This window comes from Desmodus rotundus, chromosome 4, assembly GCF_022682495.2.
Source record: "Desmodus rotundus isolate HL8 chromosome 4, HLdesRot8A.1, whole genome shotgun sequence".
Classification (NCBI taxonomy): Eukaryota; Metazoa; Chordata; class Mammalia; order Chiroptera; family Phyllostomidae; genus Desmodus; species Desmodus rotundus.
This window is the reverse complement of record NC_071390.1, coordinates 25,056,896-25,081,699: the sequence shown is the minus strand read 5'-3', so window position 1 is coordinate 25,081,699 and position 24,804 is coordinate 25,056,896. Positions and strand designations below refer to the sequence as shown.

At 36.4% G+C, this 24,804-nt stretch overlaps 1 protein-coding gene across 23 annotated transcripts in view; it reads left to right on the top strand.

The window, feature by feature from the left end:
• LCOR (ligand dependent nuclear receptor corepressor) overlaps window positions 1-24,804 on the top strand; it is a 124,991-nt gene that overhangs the window by 40,217 nt on the left and 59,970 nt on the right. For 16 of the 23 annotated variants that reach the window (XM_053922239.1, XM_053922231.1, XM_053922230.1 and 13 more), the window contains 2 exons: window positions 20,799-20,864; window positions 21,205-21,284. The exons of 2 other annotated variants lie outside the window; for them this stretch is intronic. Coding sequence is in view for 11 of the 21 variants with exons in the window: in XM_053922231.1 (XP_053778206.1) it covers window positions 20,799-20,864; window positions 21,205-21,284 (146 nt within the window). In the remaining 10 variants the exon portion in view is untranslated. The remainder of the gene's footprint in view (window positions 1-20,798; window positions 20,865-21,204; window positions 21,285-24,804) is intronic. 5 more of the 23 variants (XM_053922240.1, XM_053922236.1, XM_053922242.1 and 2 more) reach the window with 1 other exon arrangement.

The following is a 24,804-nucleotide window of genomic DNA, read 5'->3' as shown; positions in this document are numbered from 1 at the left end:
GAATAACATTCGTTTATCAGGCATGTCTTTGGCAAATATTTCCTTTCAGTCTGTATTTGTTCTCTGATTCTCTTGAGTGGTAGCTTCTTAAAATAAATTGGCTGCCCTGGCTGGTGTGGCCTAGTGGATTGAACGCCGTCCTGTGAAACAAAGGTCACTGGTTCAATTCCCAGTCTAGGGCACATGCCTGGGTTGTGGGCCAGGTCCCCAGTAGGCGATATGTAGGAGGCGACCACACATTGATGTTTCTCTCTCTCTCTCTCTCACTTCCCCTATGTCTAAAAATAAGTAAGTAAAATGTTTTAAAAAATAAATTGCTCTATGTAATCTTTATATTATTCTGCTTTTTTAATCCTTACCCAAGGACATGTTTATTGATTATTTTAGAGAGAGACATTGGGGGGAAGGTGGGAGAAACATTGAAACATCAAAACATCTATCGGTTGTCAAAACATCAATTGGTTGCCTATTGGCACAAGCTGACTTGAGAATGAACCTGCAACCTTTTGGTGCACAGGGCAATGCTCAACCAACTGAGTCACTTGGCCAGGGCACTATGCATAATCTTTTTAACAGTGGTATACACAGCTCACACATAAAATAACATAATAGATCTACTATGATTATAATATGTATAACACTTACATGTTTAAATAGACTATATTCTTAAACTTGTAATAAAATACCTCATTTTTAATTATAAAATACTTGTACAATTATAATTAACATTATTTTAAGTTCGTGGGGCTTTAATCCCTCTGTTTATTTTCTGCTCATTCTTGCTTTTGATAAATTGTTTTCTGCAAGTTCTGTGATTTTTAAAAAATTGTGGATGGACTTGTGTTTGACATGGCTTGTTTTTTTGCTATAGGAATATTGTGTGAGTGGGTCATGAGAGTTTCTCTCTAGAGAAGGTTTGCCTTTGCTTCTGCCAAGCACTCCCCTACCGTAACTTAGAGGACTAATTTTATAGTCAGGAGAGTCCTAGATAATTCCGATAGTGTGGTGGTTCTCAAAGTGGGCCCAGGGTCAAAACTATTTTCATAATAAAACTAAGATGCTATTTGCCATTTTACTCTTCACTCTCAGTAGTGATTGGAGTTTTCACTCTGATAATTAATGGGAAACTTGTGTGTTCTTGGGTTTTAATTTTTCCTATTTTAATTTTAAATACAGTAAACATCAGTAGGTATAACTACATAAACAAAAGAGCTCTTAATAATTTTTAAAGTATAAAACCACCCTGGGACTAAAATGTCTGAAAACTGCTGAAGTAGTATATATTTGGATTCCAAACTCATGCAAGGCACAAGCAAGGGACTCACTTTCTCCAGGGAGACTCCTTTACTCTGCACCTAGGAGGAGGAAAAAAACTTGCTTTGCTAATCAATGGATGGGTTTTCCCAAGTCAGTCTTTCTGCACTTGAGGTGCAATTCCTCCGGGCAGTGGTTCTCAAACGGTAGTAAGCATAAGAATCATCTGGAAAGCTTGTTAAAATTAAGATCCATGGGCCCCATTTCCAGAGATTTTGAATCAGTAGGTCTGGGTTGGGATTCAAGAATTTAAATTTGTAAGGTAGAGATTGCCAGGTGCTCATATGGCCTTGCTCTAGTGTCCTAACTTTTATTCATGAGTCTCATTTTCAACCTCTTTAAGTCCTCTCTTCTTCTGTGTGTGCATGAGTGTTTAAACCCAAGTTCCTAGGTTACCTCTCCGAATCATCACTCATTCTGTGTGTCAGCACACTCTCAACTGTCTTCCAGACTCTCATTCCAGCACTTGAGGCTTTATCGACTAACCTTTCTGCTTAGCTATGTACTGAGGGTTGGGTAAGTATGTACCACTTACACCAATTTTATTCATTATATAGATAAAACATCCATATATTTCATTTAGCATATTATGATAACAGGACTTTTAAGTTATTTTTACATGTTTCCCTGAATAGTTTGGTCTCATCTGTAAACCAACTTATCACTGAGCAACTAGAAGTTTCCAGTAAATCTTAATGGGCATTTGGGGGAAACTTCCTTAAATACTATATTACTGTAGTTTCATTACTTAATTTAAGGAACTGAAATGCTTTAGTTATTTAGAATATCACTTTTTATTTGAATATTTGTACAGTTATATGAACTCTGAACATTAGGCTAAATGTGTTTTGAGCTTAGCAGACAACAATAAATCTCCTTTTTAAAATGACATTCTTAATAGTTTGTGGACTTGCCATTTTTTTAACTCCTAGCATTAGAGTACTAAATGTTCCTTTTTTAATTGAATTTATTGGGGTGACAGTTAACAAAATTACATAGTTTTCAGGTGTACAATACACATCATCTGTATATTATATTGTGTGTTTACCACCCCAAGTCATGTCTCCTTCCGTAACTGTTTATCCCCCCTTTCCCTTCTTCTACTTCTCCACGCCTCCCTTTCCTTCTGGTAATCACCATACCGTAGTCTGTGTATATGAGGTTTTTCACCCAGCACCCCTCCGCAACCTTCCTCCCCTCTGACAGCTGTCAGTCTCTTCTCTGTATCGATGAGTATTTTGTTAGTTTATTTTGCTCATTAGATTCCACATATAAGTGAGATCATATGGTATTTGTCTTTCACTGCCTGGCTTTGCTTAGCATAATACTCTTCAGGTCCATCCATGCTGTTGCAAAGAGTAAGTTTTCCTTCTTTTTTAAAGCCAACTAGCCTTCCATTGTGTAAGTGTACCACAGCTTTTTTTTTTTATCCATTCATCTACTGATGGGCACTTGGGCTGCTTCCACATCTTGGTTATTGTAAATAACACTGCAGTGAACATAGGGGTGCATATATTCTTTTGAATTAGTGTTTCAGATTCTTAGGATTTATTCCCAGAAGGGGAATTGCTGGGTCAAAAGGCAGTTCCATTTTAAATTTTTTGAGGTATCTCCATCCTGCTTTTCACAGCGGCTGCACCAGTCTGCATTCCCACTAACAGTGCACAAGGGTTCCCTTTTCTCCACATCGTCACCAATTCTTGTTTGTTGATTTGACTAAATGTTTCTTTTAAAAAATATATATATTTAATTGGTTATGCTATTATAGTTTTCCCAGTTTTTCTCCCTTTGCCGCCCTCCATCCTATACCCCTCTTTCCTCCAGCAGTCCCCACCCCCTTAGTTCATGTCAATGGACATATAAGTTTCGTGCATATAAGTTCTTTGGTTTCTCCATTTCGTACTATCTTGACATCCCCCTGTCTGTTTTGTATCTACCAATTATGCTTCTTAATTCCTGCACCTTTTCTCTCATTCTTCTCTTTCCTTCTCCCAGCTGATAACCCTCCAAATAATCTCCATATTTATGATTCCGTTCCAGTTGTGGTTTGTTTGCTCAGTTTTTTTTTTTTTAGATTTAGTTGTTGATAGTTGTGAATTTGTTGTCCTTTTAATATTCATAGTTTTGATCTTTTTCTGAAACAAGTCCTTTTAACACTTTATGTAATAATGGCTTGGTGATGATGAACTCCTTTAGCTTACCTTGTCTGGGAAGCACTTTATCTGCCCTTCCGTTCTAACTGATAGCTTTGCTGGATAGAGTAATCTCGGTAATAGGTCCTTGCTTTTCATCACTTTGAATACTTCTTGCCAGTCCCTTCTAGCCTGTAGTTTCTTTTGAGAAACCTGCTGAGAGTCTTATGGGAACTCCTTTGTAGGTAACTCTCTGCTTTTCTATTACTGCTTTTAAGATCTTCTTTTTATCTTTAACCTTTGGCATTTTAATTATGTGTCTTGATGTGTTCCTCTTTGGGTCCAACTTGTTTGGGACTATGTGTGCTCCCTAAACTTGCATGTCTATTTTCTTAACCAGATTAGGGAAGTTTTCTTTCATTTTTTCAAATAAGTTTTCAATTTCTTTTTCTTAATCTTCTCCTTCTGGCACCCCTATGATTCGGGTATTGGTACATTTAAAGTGGTCCTAGAGGTTCTTAAGTCTCCTCATTTTCTTGAATTCTTGTTTCTTCATTCTGTTCTGGTTATTCCAAATCATTAATTTGATTCTCCACTTTATCCTCTCCACTCTTGGTTCCCTGTAGATTTTTATTTCACTTAGTATAATCTTCATTTCTTCCCTTATGTTTTTGGTGTACTCAAACATTTCTGTGAGCATCCTGATTACCAGTGTTTTGAGCTCTGCATCTGATAGGTTGGTTATCTCCATTTTGTTTAGTTCTTTCTCTGGGGTTTTGTTCTGTTCTTTCATTTGGGCCATATTTCTTTGCTCAATTTGGCAGCCTCCCTGTGTTTGTTTCTGTGAATTAGGTAAAGCTGCTTTGACTTCCTATAAAAGGCACCCAGCTGGATGAATGTGGCTTCTTTAAATCCTTCGTTGTCAGACTTCCATACAGCTCGATTTTTTGATGGTTTTGATTGTTAACTTGCTATGAGAAATAGCTGTAATTCTCTCTGTGGTTGTGTGAGGAGGCAAAGCATGTATACCTAGTCGTCCGTCTTGACCAGAAGTTGACGAAATATTTCTTAAGAGGAATTTTAGTCACAAATTTGGGTTGGTTATGTCCTACTTAAAGTTACAATGTGGAGTATTTTAAAATTTATTTACATTTTTTTCAAAAGGAATAACTTATTCTAATATTTCTTGATATGATATGTTTCCGTTACTGATTTTAAAGACTTAGTCACATATCATTGCAGTCCTTTATATTTGCTGTTTTTGAATGACACAGGGTTTCAAGGATCAATTCATTCGTATATAGTAGGGCTACTATGTAGTGTGTAATAATACTCTTCCCACAGGCATCCAACAGTTTGGGTGTTCTTTTAGCTGTAATAACACACTTTTTTAAGTAATTGTAGAGTCAGAGAAAATTATGCAATGGCATGTGGTACTTACTGATTACTTTAGGTCAATCATTGTATAAACATAATTTTTTTCCCTTAAATGTATTAACTGGTGCTTATTCACTTAAAAGTGCTAGTGTCTGTTTTGCACAACCTTAAGATATTTAGCTGGACTGTTTAGTCTTGTGCCATCTGCAAACTCTCCACTCTATATCTCTTTCTGAGCACTTGTAATAATTGGACTAACTGCTGAAGTGTCCTACTGCTTATACTTCTCCAATCAAAAGGACCCACCTGTTTCCTATCTTTAAACCAGTACTGTAGCCATATAGCCTTATATTCTTTTCCTCAGCAAACTGAGAACTAAAAAAATGCAACAGTATTCTGAAAATATAAGTATTCCAACTATAATAGAGCAAGAAAACTGTGACAAAGATGGACTGACTTGATCGTTTCAGTTCACAGTGTGGTCCACAGACCCTGCTGGTGGATCCTGAAACCCTTTCATTATTGCTTATGCTTTTAGTGTCTATTTAAGATTCCATTGCTATATCCAAAGTCACAAAGATTTACCCATGTGTTTTCTCCTGAGATTTTTATAGTTTTCTCTTTTATAGTTAGGTCTTTGATACCCTTTGAGTTAATTTTTATGAGCCCAACTTGATTCTTTTGCTTGTGGTTATCCAGTAGTCCCAGCATCATTTGTTAAAAAGTTAAATATTTTTTTCACTGAATAGTCCTGACATCCTTGTGGAAAATCAGTAGGTTTATTTTGGACTCTCAGTTATGTTCTGTTGGTCAATATGTCTGTCCTTGTGCTAGCACTACATTATTTGATTACTGTGGCTACATAATAAGTTTTGGAATTGGGATGGGTGAATTTTCCAACACTGTTCTTTTTGCTCAGCTTTCTTCAAAATAAGACTATTTGAGCTTTCATTCCATATGAATTTTAGGATCAGTCTATCAGTTTTTGTAAAAAAGATTAGAATTTTTAAAATTGATTTTAGAAAGAGAGAGGAAGGGGGGGAGAGAGAAATATCTATTTGTTGTTCCACTTTATTTATGCATTCATTGTTTGATTCCTGTATGTGCCATGAGCAGGGATTGAACCCACAACCTCGGCATATTGGGACAGTGCTCTAACCTACTGAGCTATCAGCCATGTTGGAATTTTGATAGGGATTGCATTGAATCCATAGACCAATTTAGGAAGCATTGACATCTGAACAATATTAAGTCTTCTGATCTAGAAACGTGAGATATCTTTCCATCATTTAGTTAGGTCTTCATTGGTTTCTCTTTTTTTCCAAAACTATAGGAGAGAGTTTATTTAGAAAGTCACAGAAGTAGAGGAAGTGAGCTGTAGAAGAAATGGGTTCAGGAAACAAGTTACAGAGGGAAAAGAAAGGGCCCTTGGGCTTAGGAGAGAGAAGGGTGAAGGTAAAGTTCCTAGGGAGAAGAGGGAAAGGCCACAGGCATGCTCCAGAAAGGGAGAGCGCCCATTTCTTAAAACACTGTTCTGCAGTTCTTCATGTGCGTGTCTTTCACCGCCCCTTGGTTAAATTTATTCCTAAGTATTTTATTCTTTTTGCTGCTATTGTAAGTGGAATTGTTTCCTTAATTTCAAATTGTCCATTGCTAATGTATAGAAATACAAATGATTTTTGTATGCTTTTGTATTCTGCAGTCTCACTGAACTGTTCTATTTTATTAGGTTTTGTAGTTTTTCTGTGGATTTGCTAGGATTTTTTATATGTAAGATACTGACATTTGCAAAGAGATGGAATTACTTCTTCCTCTTCAATTTGGATGACTTTTATTTCTTTTTCTCTTACCTAATTGCCCTGGCTTGACTTCCAGCCTCATCTTTTTCCTCTTCGTAGTAGCAAGCTTTGTCTTTTGCCATTCAGTATGTTGTGAATTTTTCATAGATGCCCTTTATCGGGTTGTGAAAGCTCCTTTCTATTTCTAAATTGTTGAGTGTGTTTATTGTGCAAAGGCATTGGAATTTGTCAAATGCTTTTTCTGTCCATTGAGATTATCATGCTATTTTTCCCCCTTCATTCTGTTAATATGGTGATTAATTCTTTTCAGTTGATTGAGTTTTGTGTGTTGGACTACCTTTGCATATCTATATTCATAAGGGATATTGGTCTGTAGTTTTCATTACACTATTGTTGGAGAAGATACTTAGTGTGATTTCTAACTATTTAAATTTATTAAAACAAAAAAATACAATAAAGACTAAAAAAAATATTGAGACTTTTTTTGTGAGCTAACATATGGTACACCCTGGAGAATGTTTCATGTGTATTTGATAAAAATGTATATTCTGCACTTGTTGAGTGGAGTATTCTGTGTGTGCTTGTTAAGTCTAATTAATTTATAATGTGTTTAAATCATCTATTTTTATATTTTACATACTTGTTTCATCCATTATTGAAAGTGGGACGTTGGAAGTCTACAACTATAATTGTTGAACATTTCTCCCTTCAGTTATGTCATTTTTTGCTTCATATATTTTGGGGATTTGTTGTTAGGTACATATATGCTTTTAATTGTTAAATCTTAAAAATTGACTTTTATCATGTAATGTTCCTCTTTGTCTATTGTAACAGGTTTTATGTTAACACCTGTTTTGGTTAATATTAGTATAGCCATTCCATTTCTCTTTCAGTTGCTGTTTTTGTGGACTAGCCTTTTCACTTTCAACCTCTTTGTGTCCTTGGATCTGAAGTAAGTCTATTGTAGACAGGATATAGTTGGATCATGTTTTTTTTATCCATACTCTTCATCTCTGCCTCTTAATTGGAAAGTTTAATCCATTTATATTTAATGTAATTACTGATAAGAAGAAAGGATCTTTGCCATTTTGTTATTTGTTTTTTACATGTCTTGTGTCATCTTTGTTCCTTAAATCCTCCATTACCATCTTTTTTTGTTATATAAATATTTTCTAGTGTATCATTTTGATTTTCTTACTAGACAATTTTTATTTTCTTTGTCTTTCCCCGGGAGATATATAATTAACATCTTATAACACTCTATTTCAAATTAATAACATAGTTTCAATAGTATACAAAGTACTTTGCTCTTTTTTCTTAATTCAGTTTCTTTTATATATGTATATATATTTTAAGATTTTATTTATTATTTTTAGATAGAGGGGAAGGGAAGGAGAAAGAAAGGGAGAGAAACATCAATGTGTGGTTGCCTCTTGCGTGCCTCCCTATTGGGGACCTGGCCTGCAACCCAGGCATGTGCCCTGACTGGGAATTGAACATTTAACCCTTTGGTTTGCAGGCCCACACTCAATCCACTGAGCTACACCAGTCAGACAGAGTACTTTGCTGTTATATGTCTGTTCCCCTACTTTATGTTGTTATTGTCACAAATTACATCTTCATATATTATATGCCCATCAACATAGATTTATAATTATTGTTGTATGTAGTTGTGTTTTAAATCATATAGGAAAAAAGGAGTTACAAACCAAAATACAACCTCCTTCCCTTTTTTCCTTTCTCAAACACTTTATAATGTAGTACTCCTATTATGCTTCCAGATACTAAACAGTTTGTGAATATTTATTTCATAACCTTAAATTTTTGGTATCAAAACAATTTTATAGCCAAGGAAGCTGAGGAATAAAGAAGAGAAATAACCCTCTCAAAGCCATAGAACTATTAAAAGGCAGAGTCTTTTTAATAATCTAACCCAAATAATCTGGCTCCAGAATCATTGCTCTTAACCACTAGTCTGTTACTTTCTAGAGTACTAGTGTTCCTCTATTACTTTACAACATTGAGTGTGAAATTCAGTTGGATACATAAAACATGCATTAATGTTTAAAATTCAGGACAGATAAAGTAAAGGACATTGGAAGTCAACTGAGAGGAAAGAACAGTCAGAAGGGACTTTTGATCTGTGGCCTTGAAGACCAAGCAGGATCAAGACTTGAGATTTGTTAGAAGGACATTTTAGGCAGAAGGAACTGAGTGAGGAGAAGTATCAAGAAAAGTAAAAGCAAATTATATTCAAGAAACAGAATAGTTTGAGTTGAGTGTACTTGCAGGAAACTGTAAGAGAGAGTGTTGAAGGATTCACTTTTGGAAGGATTTAAAACCTAGACTTAGTAGTTTTGATTTTATTCTTCAGGGAGTAAGTAATCATTGACTGATGTGGGGCAGAGAGAATCTAGTAAGAATTTAATGATCTCCTCATCATCAGTTACCCATGCAGCCACCTGGAAATCTTCAACAATATAAATCTAGTCATGTTACCTCCTCTACTACCTAAATGTAAACTTAGTGGATTTCTGTTAAATTCAAAATCCAATCTCCTCAGCATGATCTTACATCTGATTTTCTAACCTCATCTCCTACCTTTCATCTTACTTTGCTTAGACCATACCAACTTTCTTGCTGTTTCTCAAATATGCCATACTTCATACTATATATTGCTTTCATGCTGTTCCCTCTGCCTAGAATGTTCCTGTTTTCATTCCTCACTTCATTCAGTACTCCAAAATTTTGCCTCGTAGAATCTTTTTCTGACCTCTCTGAAAATTCTTCTCCTTACTCTGTCCCTCCCCAGCAACTCTAAGTTATCAGTCAGAGTTTATCAGGGTTTGGTTGTTAGCCCCCTGCTCTGCTGTATTCTGTGACCATAACTACTTCTGTTTATCCTTATCTCACATTTATCATCCTAATTATTATTTGTATCATTCATGTCCCCTGCCATAAAGTTCCAGGATAGGGACTTTCATCTGTGTTGTTCAGGGCTGCATCCCTAGTGCCTGACTCATAGTAGACACTCAATAAATATCTATAGTTTACCAAGAAAAAGAGTCTCAGAAATAAATAGAAATTCCTTTTACTTCATTAATCTAAAAAAAGGCTAAAGAAATTGCTGGTCTCCCATATTGTATTGCATTTTCAGTGCCTTTGAGAAAATATATAATGACAAAAGGCTATTATGAATTCAGTAATGCTTTTAAAAGAAATATGTGTTTTGTTCACAGCAAAATGTGTTCAGCAGAGTAGTGACTGTATAGGCAAGCACATTTTTATTTAATTTACAAACAGCTCTCATATAGATGTACTGACCTTGTAATGACTTGAGTTCCTCTAAGGAATTGTGGCCCCTGGATTGTGAACTGTGGTAATTGACTCATTCCTAATCAACCTGAGATTTGCATTTAAATGGTTTCTTTTTAGCATAATTACTCCACCATAGGCAGTTTGATGTAACTGAAAAAAATAAACCAAAACTGCCCTGGGATTTCCAAAGAACTAAAATCATCTGACCTAGCTACTTACTTATGATTTTGGTTACTTAACGTCTTAGAACCTCATGTTATATATATAGATATATGAAATATTTTGGTAATGTTCCAGCTACTCAATACATACTCCTTTTTCTCCTTAATGTGGTAATACCATGGTTTATTAGGATTTCATCTTTCTTAATTTATTTGTGTCTTTGCTATAGTTACAGCTTTGCGCATACACCCAAAAGTTTCACAGGCCAGCAAGGCAAGCCATTATGCTCTCATTTTAGTTCATAGATACAGGGAACTTGGTTGAGCTGGAGCAGAAAATCATCCCTTTCTATCAGATATAAATTACCCATCTGTTTTATCTACTTTATTTCTATTTCTTTGGGTCTTCAACATGCCAGACACACAAAATGGAGTCATGATATTTCAGACCACTCAGATAAATAATAAGGATATAGGAATTAAGAAAGTTGTGTTTGCATTCATCCAGCATTATTGACTGCAGTTTAAGGAACAGGCTGATATTAAGAAAAAAATGAATAGGCTCCGTTTCTTTGTTCAATCTAGTGGATAAAATGCCCCCCAAAATTATAGTTTTTAAGCAGTGCAACTTCAGCACTGACAACAATGTTCCTGACTTTGTCTGGGGCTTGTGGGATGAGATAAGGGATGCCTTAGAACATCTCTAAAAGATGTCCCAACCTTTTTGGCACCACGGACCAGTTTTGTGGAATTTTTCCACAGACCAGGGGTTGGGGGGTGGTTTCGGGGTGATTCAACTACATTATATTTATTATGCACTTTATTTTTATTATTGTTACATTGTAATATATAATGAAATAATTATACAACTCACCATAATGTAGAATTAGTGAGAACCCCGAGCTTGTTTTCCTGCAACTAGAAGGTCCTCACTTGGGATGATGGGAGACAGTGACACCCGAAGTGTGTTGCTTATGTCCTGTCTACTCTCGTTTTGGTTCCTGCCACTACAGAAAACCCTGCTTCACAAAAATAGGATGCTGGAAAAGGAAGCAGGCTTATCAGTGCTTATCAGTGGCAATCAGGATATTCCGCCTTGACTTTAATCCAGAATGTAAGGATATGAAGCTTCACTTGCTTGCCTGCTGCTTACTTACCTCCTGTTGTGCTGCCCAGTTCCTAACAGGCCACTGACTAGTACCAGTCTGTGCCTTAGATCCCTGCCTTAGAATGAACTAGGTTGAGGGTTGCAGGAGAACATTCTAGGCAGAGGGCATGCTGTGCTTAAAAGCCATGGAAGCATTGTCATGTATGTAGTGAGTGATCCGTCTGGCCAGAACATAGTTTATGTCACAGAAAATGGTGGTAGGGAGACTGAAAAGGTAGTTTGGGACTAGGCTGACCCATAATGATCTTGCATGTCATCTAGGATTTGAAGTCTTCAGTATTGTCAGTGGAAATCCAGCAAAGGTTTCAAAACCCAAGAAAAGATGAAGGAGTTCGGCAGCAGTGTGAGGGATGGATTCTGGCGAAGATGGTAGTATAGGGGATGTCGAAATAGTACGATGAGTTAAAAGGTAAGAGATATCAGTAGGTAGTGTGGTGAAGTGAAGTTAAAACCACAGACCTGGTTTTAAAGCTAGGATCTGTCTCATTGTAGATTTACTGGTATATTGCTTACTATTATTTGTTATATATAAGTAGTAGTTTCTCCTTTTGAGAGGTCTTTGTTCTAAAGCATTTCTTTTTAAACTTTTATTTTTTTTATTTTTAGAGGGAAAGGCAGAGAGAAAGAAGAGAGGGAGAGAAACATCAGTTGCCTATCACGCACCCCCCACAGGGGACCTGACCCATGTCCCAGGCATGTTCTCTGACCAGGAATTGAACCAGTGACCCCTTGCTTTGCAGGCTGTTCCTCAACCCACTGAGCCACACCAGCCATGGCTGTTCTGAGGCATTTTTTATTTAGCTGAACTATATTTAACTTACTGTCTTACTTTCCAAATCAGAGAATACCTAGTAATTTCTTCTTTTACCCATATCTGTGAATAATAGATTGGCTACAGAAGGTTTTGTAACTGTCAGCATTTTGTAAACATCACTCCATTGGCAATTGGCATTTACTTTTACTGATGAAATGACTGGCAGTTTAAATCTCTTTTCTCTTAAGTAGAATTAAGTAAGAGTTACCCTTATGTGGAGCTTTTAAACTTTTATTCTTGAAATTCAGTTATTTGCCCAGGAGAGTTCTATGTGTATGTGCTTTTTCCCCTGCGTATTCTGCCTCAGTACTTCTCAGAGCCCATTAGATAATGAAAACTCAAGACACAATATTGGGAAGGTTTTTTTTTTTCCTTTTCCTCCCACCTGTTTTTTTTAAATATTTAAATTTATTTTTGCCTTTTGTAAAAAAAAAATCTGTTTTACAGATATTGAATGTCCTGGCTACCTCCTCATCTCTAATTTTTTCTTATGATTTCTATGTCTTAAGATTCACTATACAATATGAAGATATTTCTTAAGTTGGTTTTCTAAATCACTGATTGGTTGTATATTTCCCTACTCAATACCTCTTTTTGGTTATTTTGGTAGTTTTGTTTTTCTTTTTCTTTCCTGCCCCCAAACATATTTTTTACTCTTCTTTTCAGAGCAGCTTGCTCTTTAAAAAAGAAAAAAGTATTCCTCCCTGGTCTCAGTAGAAGTACTATTTATAATTTTTCTTCAAGTTTTACTATTTTTCTTCACTAATTCCGTTTAGTTTGGGCCATGAGTTATAATTACGTTATTCTTTCTCTTCACTTTGTCTGGTCGGGTTTTTTCATCAGTTCTTGTGCTGGGCTTTTCTGAGGGTGATTAAGTGGGCCAGCAAATGGGCTCCTCAAAATGCATGGGCCAGGAGCAGATGCTCGGAGAGAGAGGAAGAAGTTTTCAATATGTCCAGTAGTGGGATGGATTGCCTAGAGAAATGAGAAGAGGAGCCTCATTTTGTTTACTACCTATAGAAGTTCATCCAGACTTCTTTAGTTGTATAATACACTGAGATAGCTGGAACATCACTGAAGAGTGATTAATCAACTTATAAAGGCTTATAAAATCTGGTGCTTTCATTTAATTAAATGCTTTCATTTTGGGGCTCACCTGGAGTTCAGTGTGATGTTTTAAAGCAATATACCCTTGAATTTTAAGCGAAGAATTCCAGGTACTGTCAGTGCCCTCTTTGATATGAGGACATTATTTGATGATTGTTATCAGCAAGCACCTTTGAACGGATATTTTATAAAATAATAATACTCTGTTAAAGATTGAACTCTTTTAGACTAAGCACCAAGTTTTACAAGATACCTAAGGGACCTTGATATAAAAATTGCTTATTTTTTGATACGCTCCTAGTTTTTCTTCAGTACTAACTTATCTCTCAAATTGCTAATCTTTGTACTGAATATCTCAGAGGAGAGGTTCCCAGGACTCAGGAACTATTTTTTCATTCCATAATATTAGTTTTGTATTTGACTTGTTTCTATACTGTTACTTTTCATTACCTGTTTCCCCCTTTAGTTAGAAATGATGAAAAGATCCTGATTCAGATTGAAGAGGGAAATACGTGAGAAATTTTAATCTTCTATCTTTAGTGTTCAAGAGCTTTCTCATTAAATGATGAACTCAAAATCAGGCATATAGAGCCCTAGTATAAGAGGAACCTTATAGGAAACAAAAAAACCTTCCCATCCTTTTTGGAGCATTAAGTCTCCTTGAGGAGAGAAGGCGTAAACTTATGAAAAGAAAAATAAAATAAGGTTTAAATAGCCTATAACAAATTTAATTTGCAAAATATGAGGAAAGATCCAAAAAATCCCAGAATTTATTTACAAAAAAAACATGTATTTATTCTTACTTGTTTAAACTTCAGTCACCTTCCAGGTATTCTCCATTTGATGCAATACATCTGTCAAGACTTTTTTGCCACTGCTCAAGGCAGTTTTTGAACTCATCAATTTTGATGCCTTTTAATGATTTTGCTATTTTTTGTTTCACCTCTTCCACTTTGGCAAGATATTTCCCTTTGAGGACTTTTTTCATCCGGGGAAACAAAAAAAAGTCACTTGGGGCGAGATCAGGTGAATAGGGAGGGTGGGGAACAGGGGTCATGCCATTTTTGGTCAAAAACTGCGGAACACTCAGTGTGATGTGGGCAGGTGCGTTTGTAAATCACCTGTTGTGAAATGGTCAAACATGTTGAAAGAGTTTTCAGAAAAATTCACTGAAGCTGAATGCAGCCTTTCACAACAATGCCAGCTGGTACACTGATACAGATGGGTTTCTAGAACACTTACCTAGCGGGGAAAGCCTGTACTACAAGAGGCCTGCCCTCCAGAAGATAATTCTGGGTTTTTTGGGGGTTCCCCTTTGTACCTGCATAAGCAGTGCTTTGCACATGACAGGAAATGTAAGGCAATTGACATTTATTTAAAAGAGGGGGAGTGATATGTGAATTCTGAGGATGAGAAAACTGGAAACCAAAGTTCCATTAGGGCAGGCATCGTGTGTGCTCACCATAGTCTATTCCAGGGGTGTCGAACTCATTTTCACTGGGAGCCACATCAGCCTTGTGGTGTGTGTGTGTGGTTGCCTTCAAAGGTCCGAATGTAACTTTAGAACTGTATAAATGTAACTACTCCTTAACAGTTAAGCAAGAGCTCAGAGCTGCCACCGGGTAGAAACAAGGTGGTGGGTCAGATAAAACAAGGTTGGAGGGCCAGATTCATCCCGCAGGCCTTGTGTTTGCCCCCTGTGATCTAATCAGTGCCAGCTACTGTCCCTGGTTGGAGGGCAGGGTCTCAGTTAAAGTATGTTGAATAACTGCGAATGTGTGTTTTTGAACAAATTTTGAAGAGTGCCGTGAAGAAAATTTATTTGGGCACAGGTGAGATGCAAAGGTTTGAAAAAATATTAGGGGATAGAAATGATAACTGAATATGTTAGAACACCAACCTGCCTGGAGCTGTGAGAACGAGCAGGAAGGTTCTGTGTGAAATAAAGCTGCTTGCTCACAGTAGGTTGAGGGCAACTTATAAGCTACTTTGATTGCTGGATTTAGGAATTTGGGATTTGTTTTTTAAGCAAAATAGAATTTTTCTGAACAGATGCTAGCGTTGTTAAAGCAGTGTTTTGGAAATACAGTCTGAAGACACAGTCCAGGTTGCAGTGAGGAAGAGTCTGGAGACCAGCTTTGGGACAAGTTGTAATATGTGAATTCTTGGAAAGTAGTCATGTCCAGTAAAATCATTAATATTTTTTGTGTACTATATTATATAAAGGTGCTTTTTAAGCCCTAGTGATTGAAAATAATGACATGGCTGTCTCTTTTAGTATTTATTTAATTTTTCATGACATTTTGTTATTGATCTTCATGGCTTTTCTGTGAGATCATGGTGTAAGTTTTGAATACATTTGTTCTTTCCTTATTTGCCTTTTGTTAATGTCAAGCATGGCACATGAGACATTCCTTGTTGCTATGCAACTGCTAAATTCAATATTTAATATTAATAAAACTGAGTAGCATTAAATTCAGTTGAGAGGGTAGCAAAGTAGGGCTTTTCAGTGTGAAATCAGTAATATTTGTGAGGTTTAATGTACTGTTGCGGATAAGAGTAAAAGAAGAGTGACTTGTTTACAGTTAATATTTTGATCAAAATTATTTGTGGTTAAAATTTTGTATTTATGACCAGATTTTTCCTGGTTTCATTTTGGTCTTTCCTTTTCACTGCTCTTTGATCTGTGATTTGATTTTTTTGCTGTGTCTGTGTGCTGTCAGTGAAGTTTTTGTTGTTTTTTTATTCTTTCAGTTTCTGTTATCTTTTGTAATTTTTAAAGTTCTGTCTTCCAGAGCTTTTATTTGTGTGTGTGTGTTATTGTTGTTATTGATTCCCAGTATTATTTCTTGCCGTATTTACATTTTTCCTTTTCAGGAATTTATGCTTAGCATGCAAGTTTGGAGTTTGTTGTTATTTCTTATAAACTCAAGTGAAAACATACTAGGTTTGCTCTTCAGGATAAGAACCACCTGTAATCTCCTTTAGCTATTTGCAGTGTGTACTTGGTACTTTCAATATATTGAAATAAAATCAATTCCTTTTGGGGGGGGTAGGAGGGCTTTAGAGTTGGAGACAGCCTGTGGGATTTTTTTTTAAAGACTAGTGTTGAGACTATCTAGTTTGCAGAGGTAGACAGTATCTAGCAATCCCATCTTATTCTCTTACCTACTACCATCTCCCCACCTGCAAAACCCCCAGCACAACCCCTTCTCCTTAGTATAGGGAAGAAAGGCCATAGTAATTTAGTAGGAAATGTTTTAATTATAGTAGGGAAATAATAAACAGGCATAGATACCTCCCATTTTTTTAAATGGGTAGTTTGATCTTGCTAATGTTCTTGGAATAATTTTGATAGGAAGAACTAAGAATTGAGAGACAGTTGCTCCTTAATCATAAATGGGAAATCTAGAAAATAGTGTAGAAAAATCAACTCTCAATAGTATGGATACCACAAATTCTAGGGATTACTCTATTGAAAATTATGGCTTAATACTAAGGACAAAGAAATCCCTAAAATTACAATGTTACTCTTTTTTAAAAAATAATTTTTTAAAATATATTTTATTGATTATGCTATTACAGTTATACCAGTTTCCCCACCTTTGTCTTCCTCTGCCAGGGGAGGAACCTCCCTCCCCTCCAGCAATACCCCAACTTAGTTCATGTCATGGTTCATGTATGTAAGTTCTTCGACTCTTCATTTCCTATACTGTTCTTAACCTCCCCATGTATTTTGTACCTACCAATTATGCTTCTTAATCCATGCACCTTTCCCCCCATTCTCTCCCTTCTCCCTCCCAGCTGATAACCATCCAGATGATCTCCATATCTGTGATTCTGTTTCTGTTCTGGTTGTTTGCTTAGTTTGTTTTTTTTGGATTTGGTTATTGATAGTTGTGAATTTGTTGCCATTTTAATGTTCATAGTTTGATCTTATTTTTCCTAAGTAAGTCCCTTTAATATTTCATATAATAATGGCTTGGTGATGATGAACTCCTTTAGCTTTACCTAGCACTTTATCTGCCCTTCCATTCTAAGTAATAGCTTTATTGGATAGAGTAATCTAGGTTTTGGGTCCTTGCTTTTCATGACTTTGAATACTTCTTGCCAGTCCCTGGCCTGCAATATTTCTTTTGAGAAACTAGCTGACAGTCTAATGGGAACTCCCCTGTAGGTAAATAATTTCTTTTCTCTTTCTGTTTTTAAGATCTTCTTTTTATCTTTAACCTTTGGCATTTTAATTATGTGTCTTGATGTGTTCCTCTTTGGGTCCAACTTGTTTGGGACTCTCTGTGCTTCCTGGACTTGCATGTCTATTTCCTTTGCCAGATTAGGGAAGTTTTCTTTCATTATTTTTTCAAATAAGTTTTCAATTTCTTGCTCTTGGTTTTCTCCTTCTGGTGCCCCTGTGATTCAGATGTTGGTATATTTAAAGTTGTCCCAGAGGTTCCTAAGCCTCTACTTATTTTTTTTTTTGTGAATTCTTGTTTCTTCATTCTGTTGTGGTTGAATGTTTATTTCTTCCTTATGTTCCAAGTCGTTTATTTGATTCTCGACTTCATCCTCTCCACTGTTGACTCCCTGTAGACTTTTCTTTATTTCACTTAGTGTAACCTTCATTTCTTCCCTTATGTTTTTTGCTATACTGAATGAGTTCTTTGAGCATTCTGGTCACCAGTGTTTTGAGCTCTGCATCTGATAGATTGGTTATCTCCGTTTTGTTTAGTTCTTTTTCTGGGGTTTTGTTCTGTTTTTTCATTTGAGCCATATTTCTTTGTCTCCTCAATTTGGCAGCCTCCCTGTGTTTGTTTCTGTGAATTAGGTACAGCTGTTTTGACTGCCTGTTTTAGTAAAGGCACCTGTAAATTGTGTGCAACGGAGCCTTAGGTAATCCACAGGGTGGGGCAACCCCCTTCACCACATTGTGGCTGTGTGTGGTGGGAGGGCTCAGAGAAGGGGACAGTGCCATTGCCTGGCTTCTGGAGGTTTGCCCCTCACTTGACCCATTTCCAGGCACTTCTACTTCCCATATGTGACTGGCACCCTTCGAGCTGTTGTTCTGGTGGTGAATCCCAGTGGGTGGGTTTGTGTATGTTCTAAGTCTGTCCAGGATCTTTAAACAGACTCTCCTGAAAATCTGGCAGTTTATTCCCCGCCTCCAACCTAGACTGGTTTTTACAGCCAGAAGTTATGGGGATTCACATTCCCAGTGCTGGAACCCTGGGCTGTGTGGTCTGGCCTGGGGCTGGGATTGCTTGCTCCCAAGGTATCCCTCCTAATTTTTATCCATCACATGTGACTGGGGGATCGCCCATTCTGCCACCACCACCGCAGCCTCTCCATCCATCTCTGCGATTCCACCCCTCCTACCTGTCTGAATGAATGTGGCTTCTTTAAATCCCTGGTTGTTGGACTTCCATATAGCTCAATTTTCTGACAGTTTTGGTTACTTGTTTTGAAATATAGTTGTAATTCTCTTTGTGGTTGCAGGAGGAGGCGAAGCATGTCTACCTAGCTTCCATCTTGACTGGAACTCTAAAACTAAAATTTTTATTTATTGATTTTAGAGAAAGAGAGGGGAAGGGACAAAGAGTGGGGGAGACAGGGAGAGGAAGAAATAGAAAGAGAAGGGAGGCACAGAAACATTGATTTGTTGCCCCACTTAATCATGCATTCATTGGTTGATTCTTCTATGCCCCCTGACTGGGATTGATCCTTCAGCCTTGGTGTTTGGGATGATGTTCTAACCAACTGTTCTGCTTGGATAGGGTACAATGTTATTCTTACAACCAGATAAAATACTGTTTCCAGGGACCATCTTATCTGACCCTGAACCTTCCAAACATTTTATGATGATTGGATTTGTGATAAGGAAATGATACCTGTGTGTGGACCTTACATACCCCCCTGGCTATAGTATTTTAAATTAGTGCTCACTCCCTTTTGAACATAAAAGTACTTTTTAAAAAAAAATTTTATTGTTATTCAATTACAGCTGTCTGCATTTTCTCCCCATCCCTCCACCCCACCCCATCCAAACCCACTCCCCCCCCCCCGCCCCCGCCTCCACCCTTCCCCTTGATTTTGTCCATGTGTCCTCCATAGTAGTTCCTGTAAACCCCTCTCCCCACTGTCCCCTCCCCACTCCCCTCTGGCTATTGTCAGACTGCGTAAAAGTACTTTTTAATAATTAAAAATTATAAATCCTTAAGTGATAGTAGATTATGTGACAGAATTCATAGTGCCCCTAACTACTAGAAATTCAGTAACACTTTTTATGTTTTCTTAATTATAGTAACACTTCTATGCATTTGAAAAGTAATATGTACACAAAATGCACAAGACACACTGACTCCTTCTAAAGGTTACGCTTAAAGGACATATGGATTCATGTACCCCTTGTAACCCTTTGGGACTCAGTAAGGTACACCATACATAATTTGGGAACCACTGCTCTAATCCATTTAGATGGCCCTTCTAATAGCCATCTCTCTCTGGCCCTTCCATTATTTCTGTCATGTTGTATAAAGGTACAGTCTAGTTCCCTTCTTCTTTTTCCTCTTTTTTTTTTAAATTTAATTTATTTATTTCTAGAGAGTGGGGAAGGGAGGGAGAAAGAGAAACTTTAGTGTGTGATTGCCTCTCTAGCACCCAACAAATGGGGACAGGGCCCACAACCCAGGCATGTGCCCTGACTGGGAATGGTACCAGAGACCCTTTGGTTTGCAGGCTGGCACTCAATCCGCTGAGTCACACCAGCCAGGACCCTCTTTTCCTCTTAATAACCCATAGAAAACAACAAGATGACAAAGATATTTTTAAATTGTTAGTTATTGAGTTCATCAGCAATATTTGATTAAATAAATTAGAAACTGTTTAGTGTGTTTCATTTTCTACTTTATATTATTGCAGGATGATAGTAGTTTATACATTTATGTACAGGTATATTTAAATTTTTTCTTATATTTCTTGATATGTGTAATTAGTGATTTCTAACATCATAAAGGAACCAGCAAGTGGTTATTGTGACAGTGTGAAATAATCACAAAGGTATTTTTCTGTTAAAATATGCAGGGTTTTTTTTCCTGTAGTGATAATAGATATTGTTTACAGTAAGAATTTTCCTTCTTCAAAAAACTCTTAGCTTGAAAATCTCTTGTCTCTGTTGATATTTACAAACATGCTGTTTTGGTTAATCCAGAATGTTGTGGCAATTTTGAAGCAGTTTGACTCTTTATCGGGAAAAGTACCTTTTAAAATGGAGTTTGAATATTTATGTAAAGAGCTTATTTGGGATTTTGTGAGATGGTAAGAGAATCCATTAGTTTCCACTCTTCATTCAGAATCCACTCTTCATTGATTATTTCTAGCACTGTTTTGTATTGTTCTGGAACGTGCTCTGAATTTGTATTGAATGTTAATCATCGACAAAAATGCACGTTCTCCTTTTAGATGTGCCATCGACACTCACTCTTTAGCATCTCTTCAGTAATAATCTGGGGATCCTCAAGAACTGGAAGAAAACACCATCATTTTTTCATGTAACAGATTAATATCCAATTACAATAGGGAATACTGTAATAATGGATTTTTTCATCCTTTCAGGGTTTGAAAGTATTCTTGAAGGGCTGTTTGGACCTGCATTATTAAAAGATCTCAGTTTATTTAAAGGTATTCAAAATCTTTTTTTGGTATTTAAAAATCATCCTGGTGACATATGATTCCTTGATGATTTAAGCCTCAGTCTCCTCCTTTTAATTCACAATTTATGATGGTTAAAGCTACATCCATGCGAGCATCTTTTTGTGTTTAGTTGATAGTACAGATATATGTATGAATATGGTACATTAACTAGTGAGCAGTTGCTATTAAGATTCTTAACATAAATGGGAACCTGTCTGCTTCTTAGGATTTTTTGTTGTTGTTAAAATATTATTTTTGACAGTCTCGTTTGTTTCCTGAAAAATCCTCATTTGTGACTATTAATTTGTTATTCCTACTATTTTTGCAGACTGTGAACCTGAAAGCATTTCTGATTGGACTTTTGATGAAAATTGTCTGTTCTGTTGCTTGAGAAGAGATAAAGTAAAGGTAACCAAGAAACTCATGAAACTTGTCTAGTGTGGTATTTTGTAGTTTTTATTTTTTCAGAATTTGATTACTTTGTTGGAGACATAGGAAAAGGAAGGTATGAATCTATTTATTTATAAAGGATTTGATAGTAACTTAGTTTGTAATTTAATGTTTCTAGTCTGTTGATTAGCCTATGAGAATCTATGTCTCAACATGCATTGCTTTTATTTATATAATTCACTAGGCAGAATAATTAACTGGGTCTCAAACTTGTTTATTTTAAATATGAAATGTATGATAATTCAAATAATGGGAGTCGTTTGTACAAAATGAACAGCAACATGGATCTGGATCAGGTAGTTACTAATTCATGTATATTTATGATATGTGGTTTATGCTTTAGTATTATAGGATGTTTCTTCATAATATCTGAGCGTGAATGTTGTTAATATTCAGTTGCAGAAGTTGACTGACCTTTGGGTTTGTTTTTTATTGCTTTGTGTTAAACAAATAGAATTTTGGTTTAGAAACACTTCAGCTGTTGGAAAGTTTATTAATAATGGTTTTCCATCTTACGGTTCTTTTCATGATATTTCTGTTTCCAGTTTTAAAGCTTTGGAAACATTTTGAATTCCTTCCTCTGCCTTGTACATGTCTGACTTCAAATCATTGACCAGGTTCTGTCAGTTGTCCCCTCATACCAAATTTCATTCTGTTTTCCCCACATTCATCTAGTTCAGGCCTTTGGCATTATTCTGAACTACTGAAACAACATGATTGGTCTCTCAGCTATCTTCAGTCTGTTAAACACTGCTACAGGGTTAAACTCCTTCCCCCTGACCCTCACCCCTCAAATGATGTGGACAAGTTACTCTACTGAGTCTCCAGTGACTTCCTCATTGTCTTTGGATTCATTAGCCTAATGCTCAGTGACTTAGTACCTTCTACCACTCAGTCCATTTTTTTTTCTAATGCTGCCCCACTAGTTTTCTATGTATTTTTCTTTCAGCTAAACTGATTTGATCATTTGTATTAAACAATATGTGTTTACTATTTGGACTACAGCGTCGCATACCCATTATTCTCAATGGCCTAAAATTCTCTTGCTGTTACTCTTAGCTTTAAGGCCCTCTTTTACTATAAAGGTGTGCCTTTGCTCTTATTACTGTTTCAGCCCTTCATACTGTTGTGTAAATGTTACCTATACCAATTATTTTTCAGTTAATACTCTGCCTTATTTTGTTCATCCTTTTCTACGTTTGAATTTTGTATTCCTGACTGTACTGTCAACCTCTGAAGACTGTGAACCATGTTGTATGCTTCTTGGTATTGTACCCTTGCATGTATTCACTGTGTCACCTTTTACCAGTGTTGACAAGTTGCATTAAAATCTGAAAGCAAGTTCAAGAGCTTCTTACTGTTCTTTTGTGACATCTTTTACTTGTTTACTATATGAAAAAGTTGTAACTATTCATGGTGGTCTATTTTCTTTGAATTAATGAGGAAAGTGTTTGAAGTGTTCTCCATGAAATTTAATATGGTTTAAAAAAGAGAGACCAGCAAATTAAGCAACTGCCAATGAAGTTGAAGTTCATCATTTTAAACTCTGTGTGTTTGTTTGCATTTATGCTGATATGTTATGACTTTATTGAGCAAGTCACTTTTCTTTTAATCCTCACCTTGAGAGTATATTTATTGATCTTAGTGAGAGAGGAAGGGAGAGAAAGAGAGAGAAAGAAACATTGATGTGAGAGAGAAACATCAATCAGTTTGCCGTCTGTAGGCTCCCTGACTGGGTACCAAACCTGCAACCTAGGTATGTGCCCTGATCAGCAATAGAACCCCCAGCCTTTCTGTTTGTGAGATGACGCTTCAACTAACTGGGCCACCCTGCCAGGGTGAGCAAGTCATTTAACTGTTTGGGTAGAATAGAAGGAGTGACTATTAATAACCTTTTTTCAAGATAGGATTGGGCAGAAAGCTTTTCTATGTTCAATAGTTGAGTGCAGTACATTCTTCTGATATGATTGAGCTTATTGCTATATGAGGATAAAATATTGTATGAATATTTTTAGAAGAAAATACAGAAATAGCAAGGCATGGTAGAATCATGTAGCATTTGAAACAATTGTTTTTACTGTTTGTAGTTCTACAATTTTTAGTTGGTTTTTTAATTAGAGTATTTCCATTTAACAACACATCTAGTTCTGGGAAAGCAGTTTTTGTCCACTAGACACTTCACTACCTATACTTTGATGTTTTTTTTTTTTTTTTTCAGAGACAGCTATAACATCTATAATGGAAAATAGGAAAAGAAAGAGCCTAGAAAATGTAAATTGTGAAGTATATATCTTTAGTTGTGTTAGATTTAAAGTGATTGTGCTGGAACTCTTTATAGGCACTTGGAACATCTCATTTGAGTAGGACTAGACTCCACTGGGTTGAGGCTTGCTTTTAAGGCTGGCTTAGGATTCCAAAAACGAAGTATCTGGAGAGTATGGTAACAGCCAATAGGTGGCAGCAGAGCACGATGTTGGAATCTCGAGTTTTGAGGTTGGCAGAGTGAGACAGTCTAGATAATGTTTTGAAAAGCTGTTAGAAATATTTAATATTTGGGAAAGATGAGAAAGCTATGCATATTTTTCAGTTATTTGAATTTTCAGTGCATACTGAAGCTGTTAAAATGGATAAATAAATACATTACTTAAATTTACTTTTAAAATATGTAGGTGAAAATTACAAAGTAGCTTCTTTAGAAAATAGAACAGGAGTTCACCTAGAGATTAGTAAAGCAGTTGTTGATCTACACTTTAGGATCCTACAACAGTTAGAAAATACAATTGACCTTTGAACAACACGGGTTTGAATTTCATGGGTCTACCTATACGTGTTTTGTTTTGTTTTTCCTGGTAAATACCTGTACTGTTTTCCATCTGTAGTTGGGAGTCTACTAACTATATGCATTTGATCTATACCATTTTATGTAGAGGACTTAAGCATATGTGGATTTTGGTATTCATCTGGGGAGGTGGGAAATCCTGGAACCAATACCCCACAGACACTAAAGGACAACTTATGTTTTGGGGGAGTCAGAAATAAGTTATACAATGGATTTTTGACTGTGCCAGTGGGTCAGCGCCCCTAAACCCTGTGTTGTTCAAGGGTCAGCTGTTGTATAACTTGTAAGGGAAAGGCAACTGACATTTTTTGAGCATGTACTATGTGCTAGTTACTTGTATTTGTTCCCATTTAATTCTCTCAAAAACCCTATAAAGCTGATTGAAGACTTCTCAGTTTTATAAATAAATAGGAAGGGCCAGAGAGACTTAAGTTATAGGCGAAGTCAAATAGCTGGGGTTTGATCCATGTTTTAGAATACATGCATTTTGATAACAAAGCAAGGGATTTTCTTTGCAAGAATTTGGAAAGTGGAGAGCAAGAATTAGGTAGGACTTGGAATTACTCAGTTTGAAAGAAAGAGTTAAGAATGTAAATGGACATGAGTGTATTTGAAGTGGACACTCTCAGCTCTTCTAGG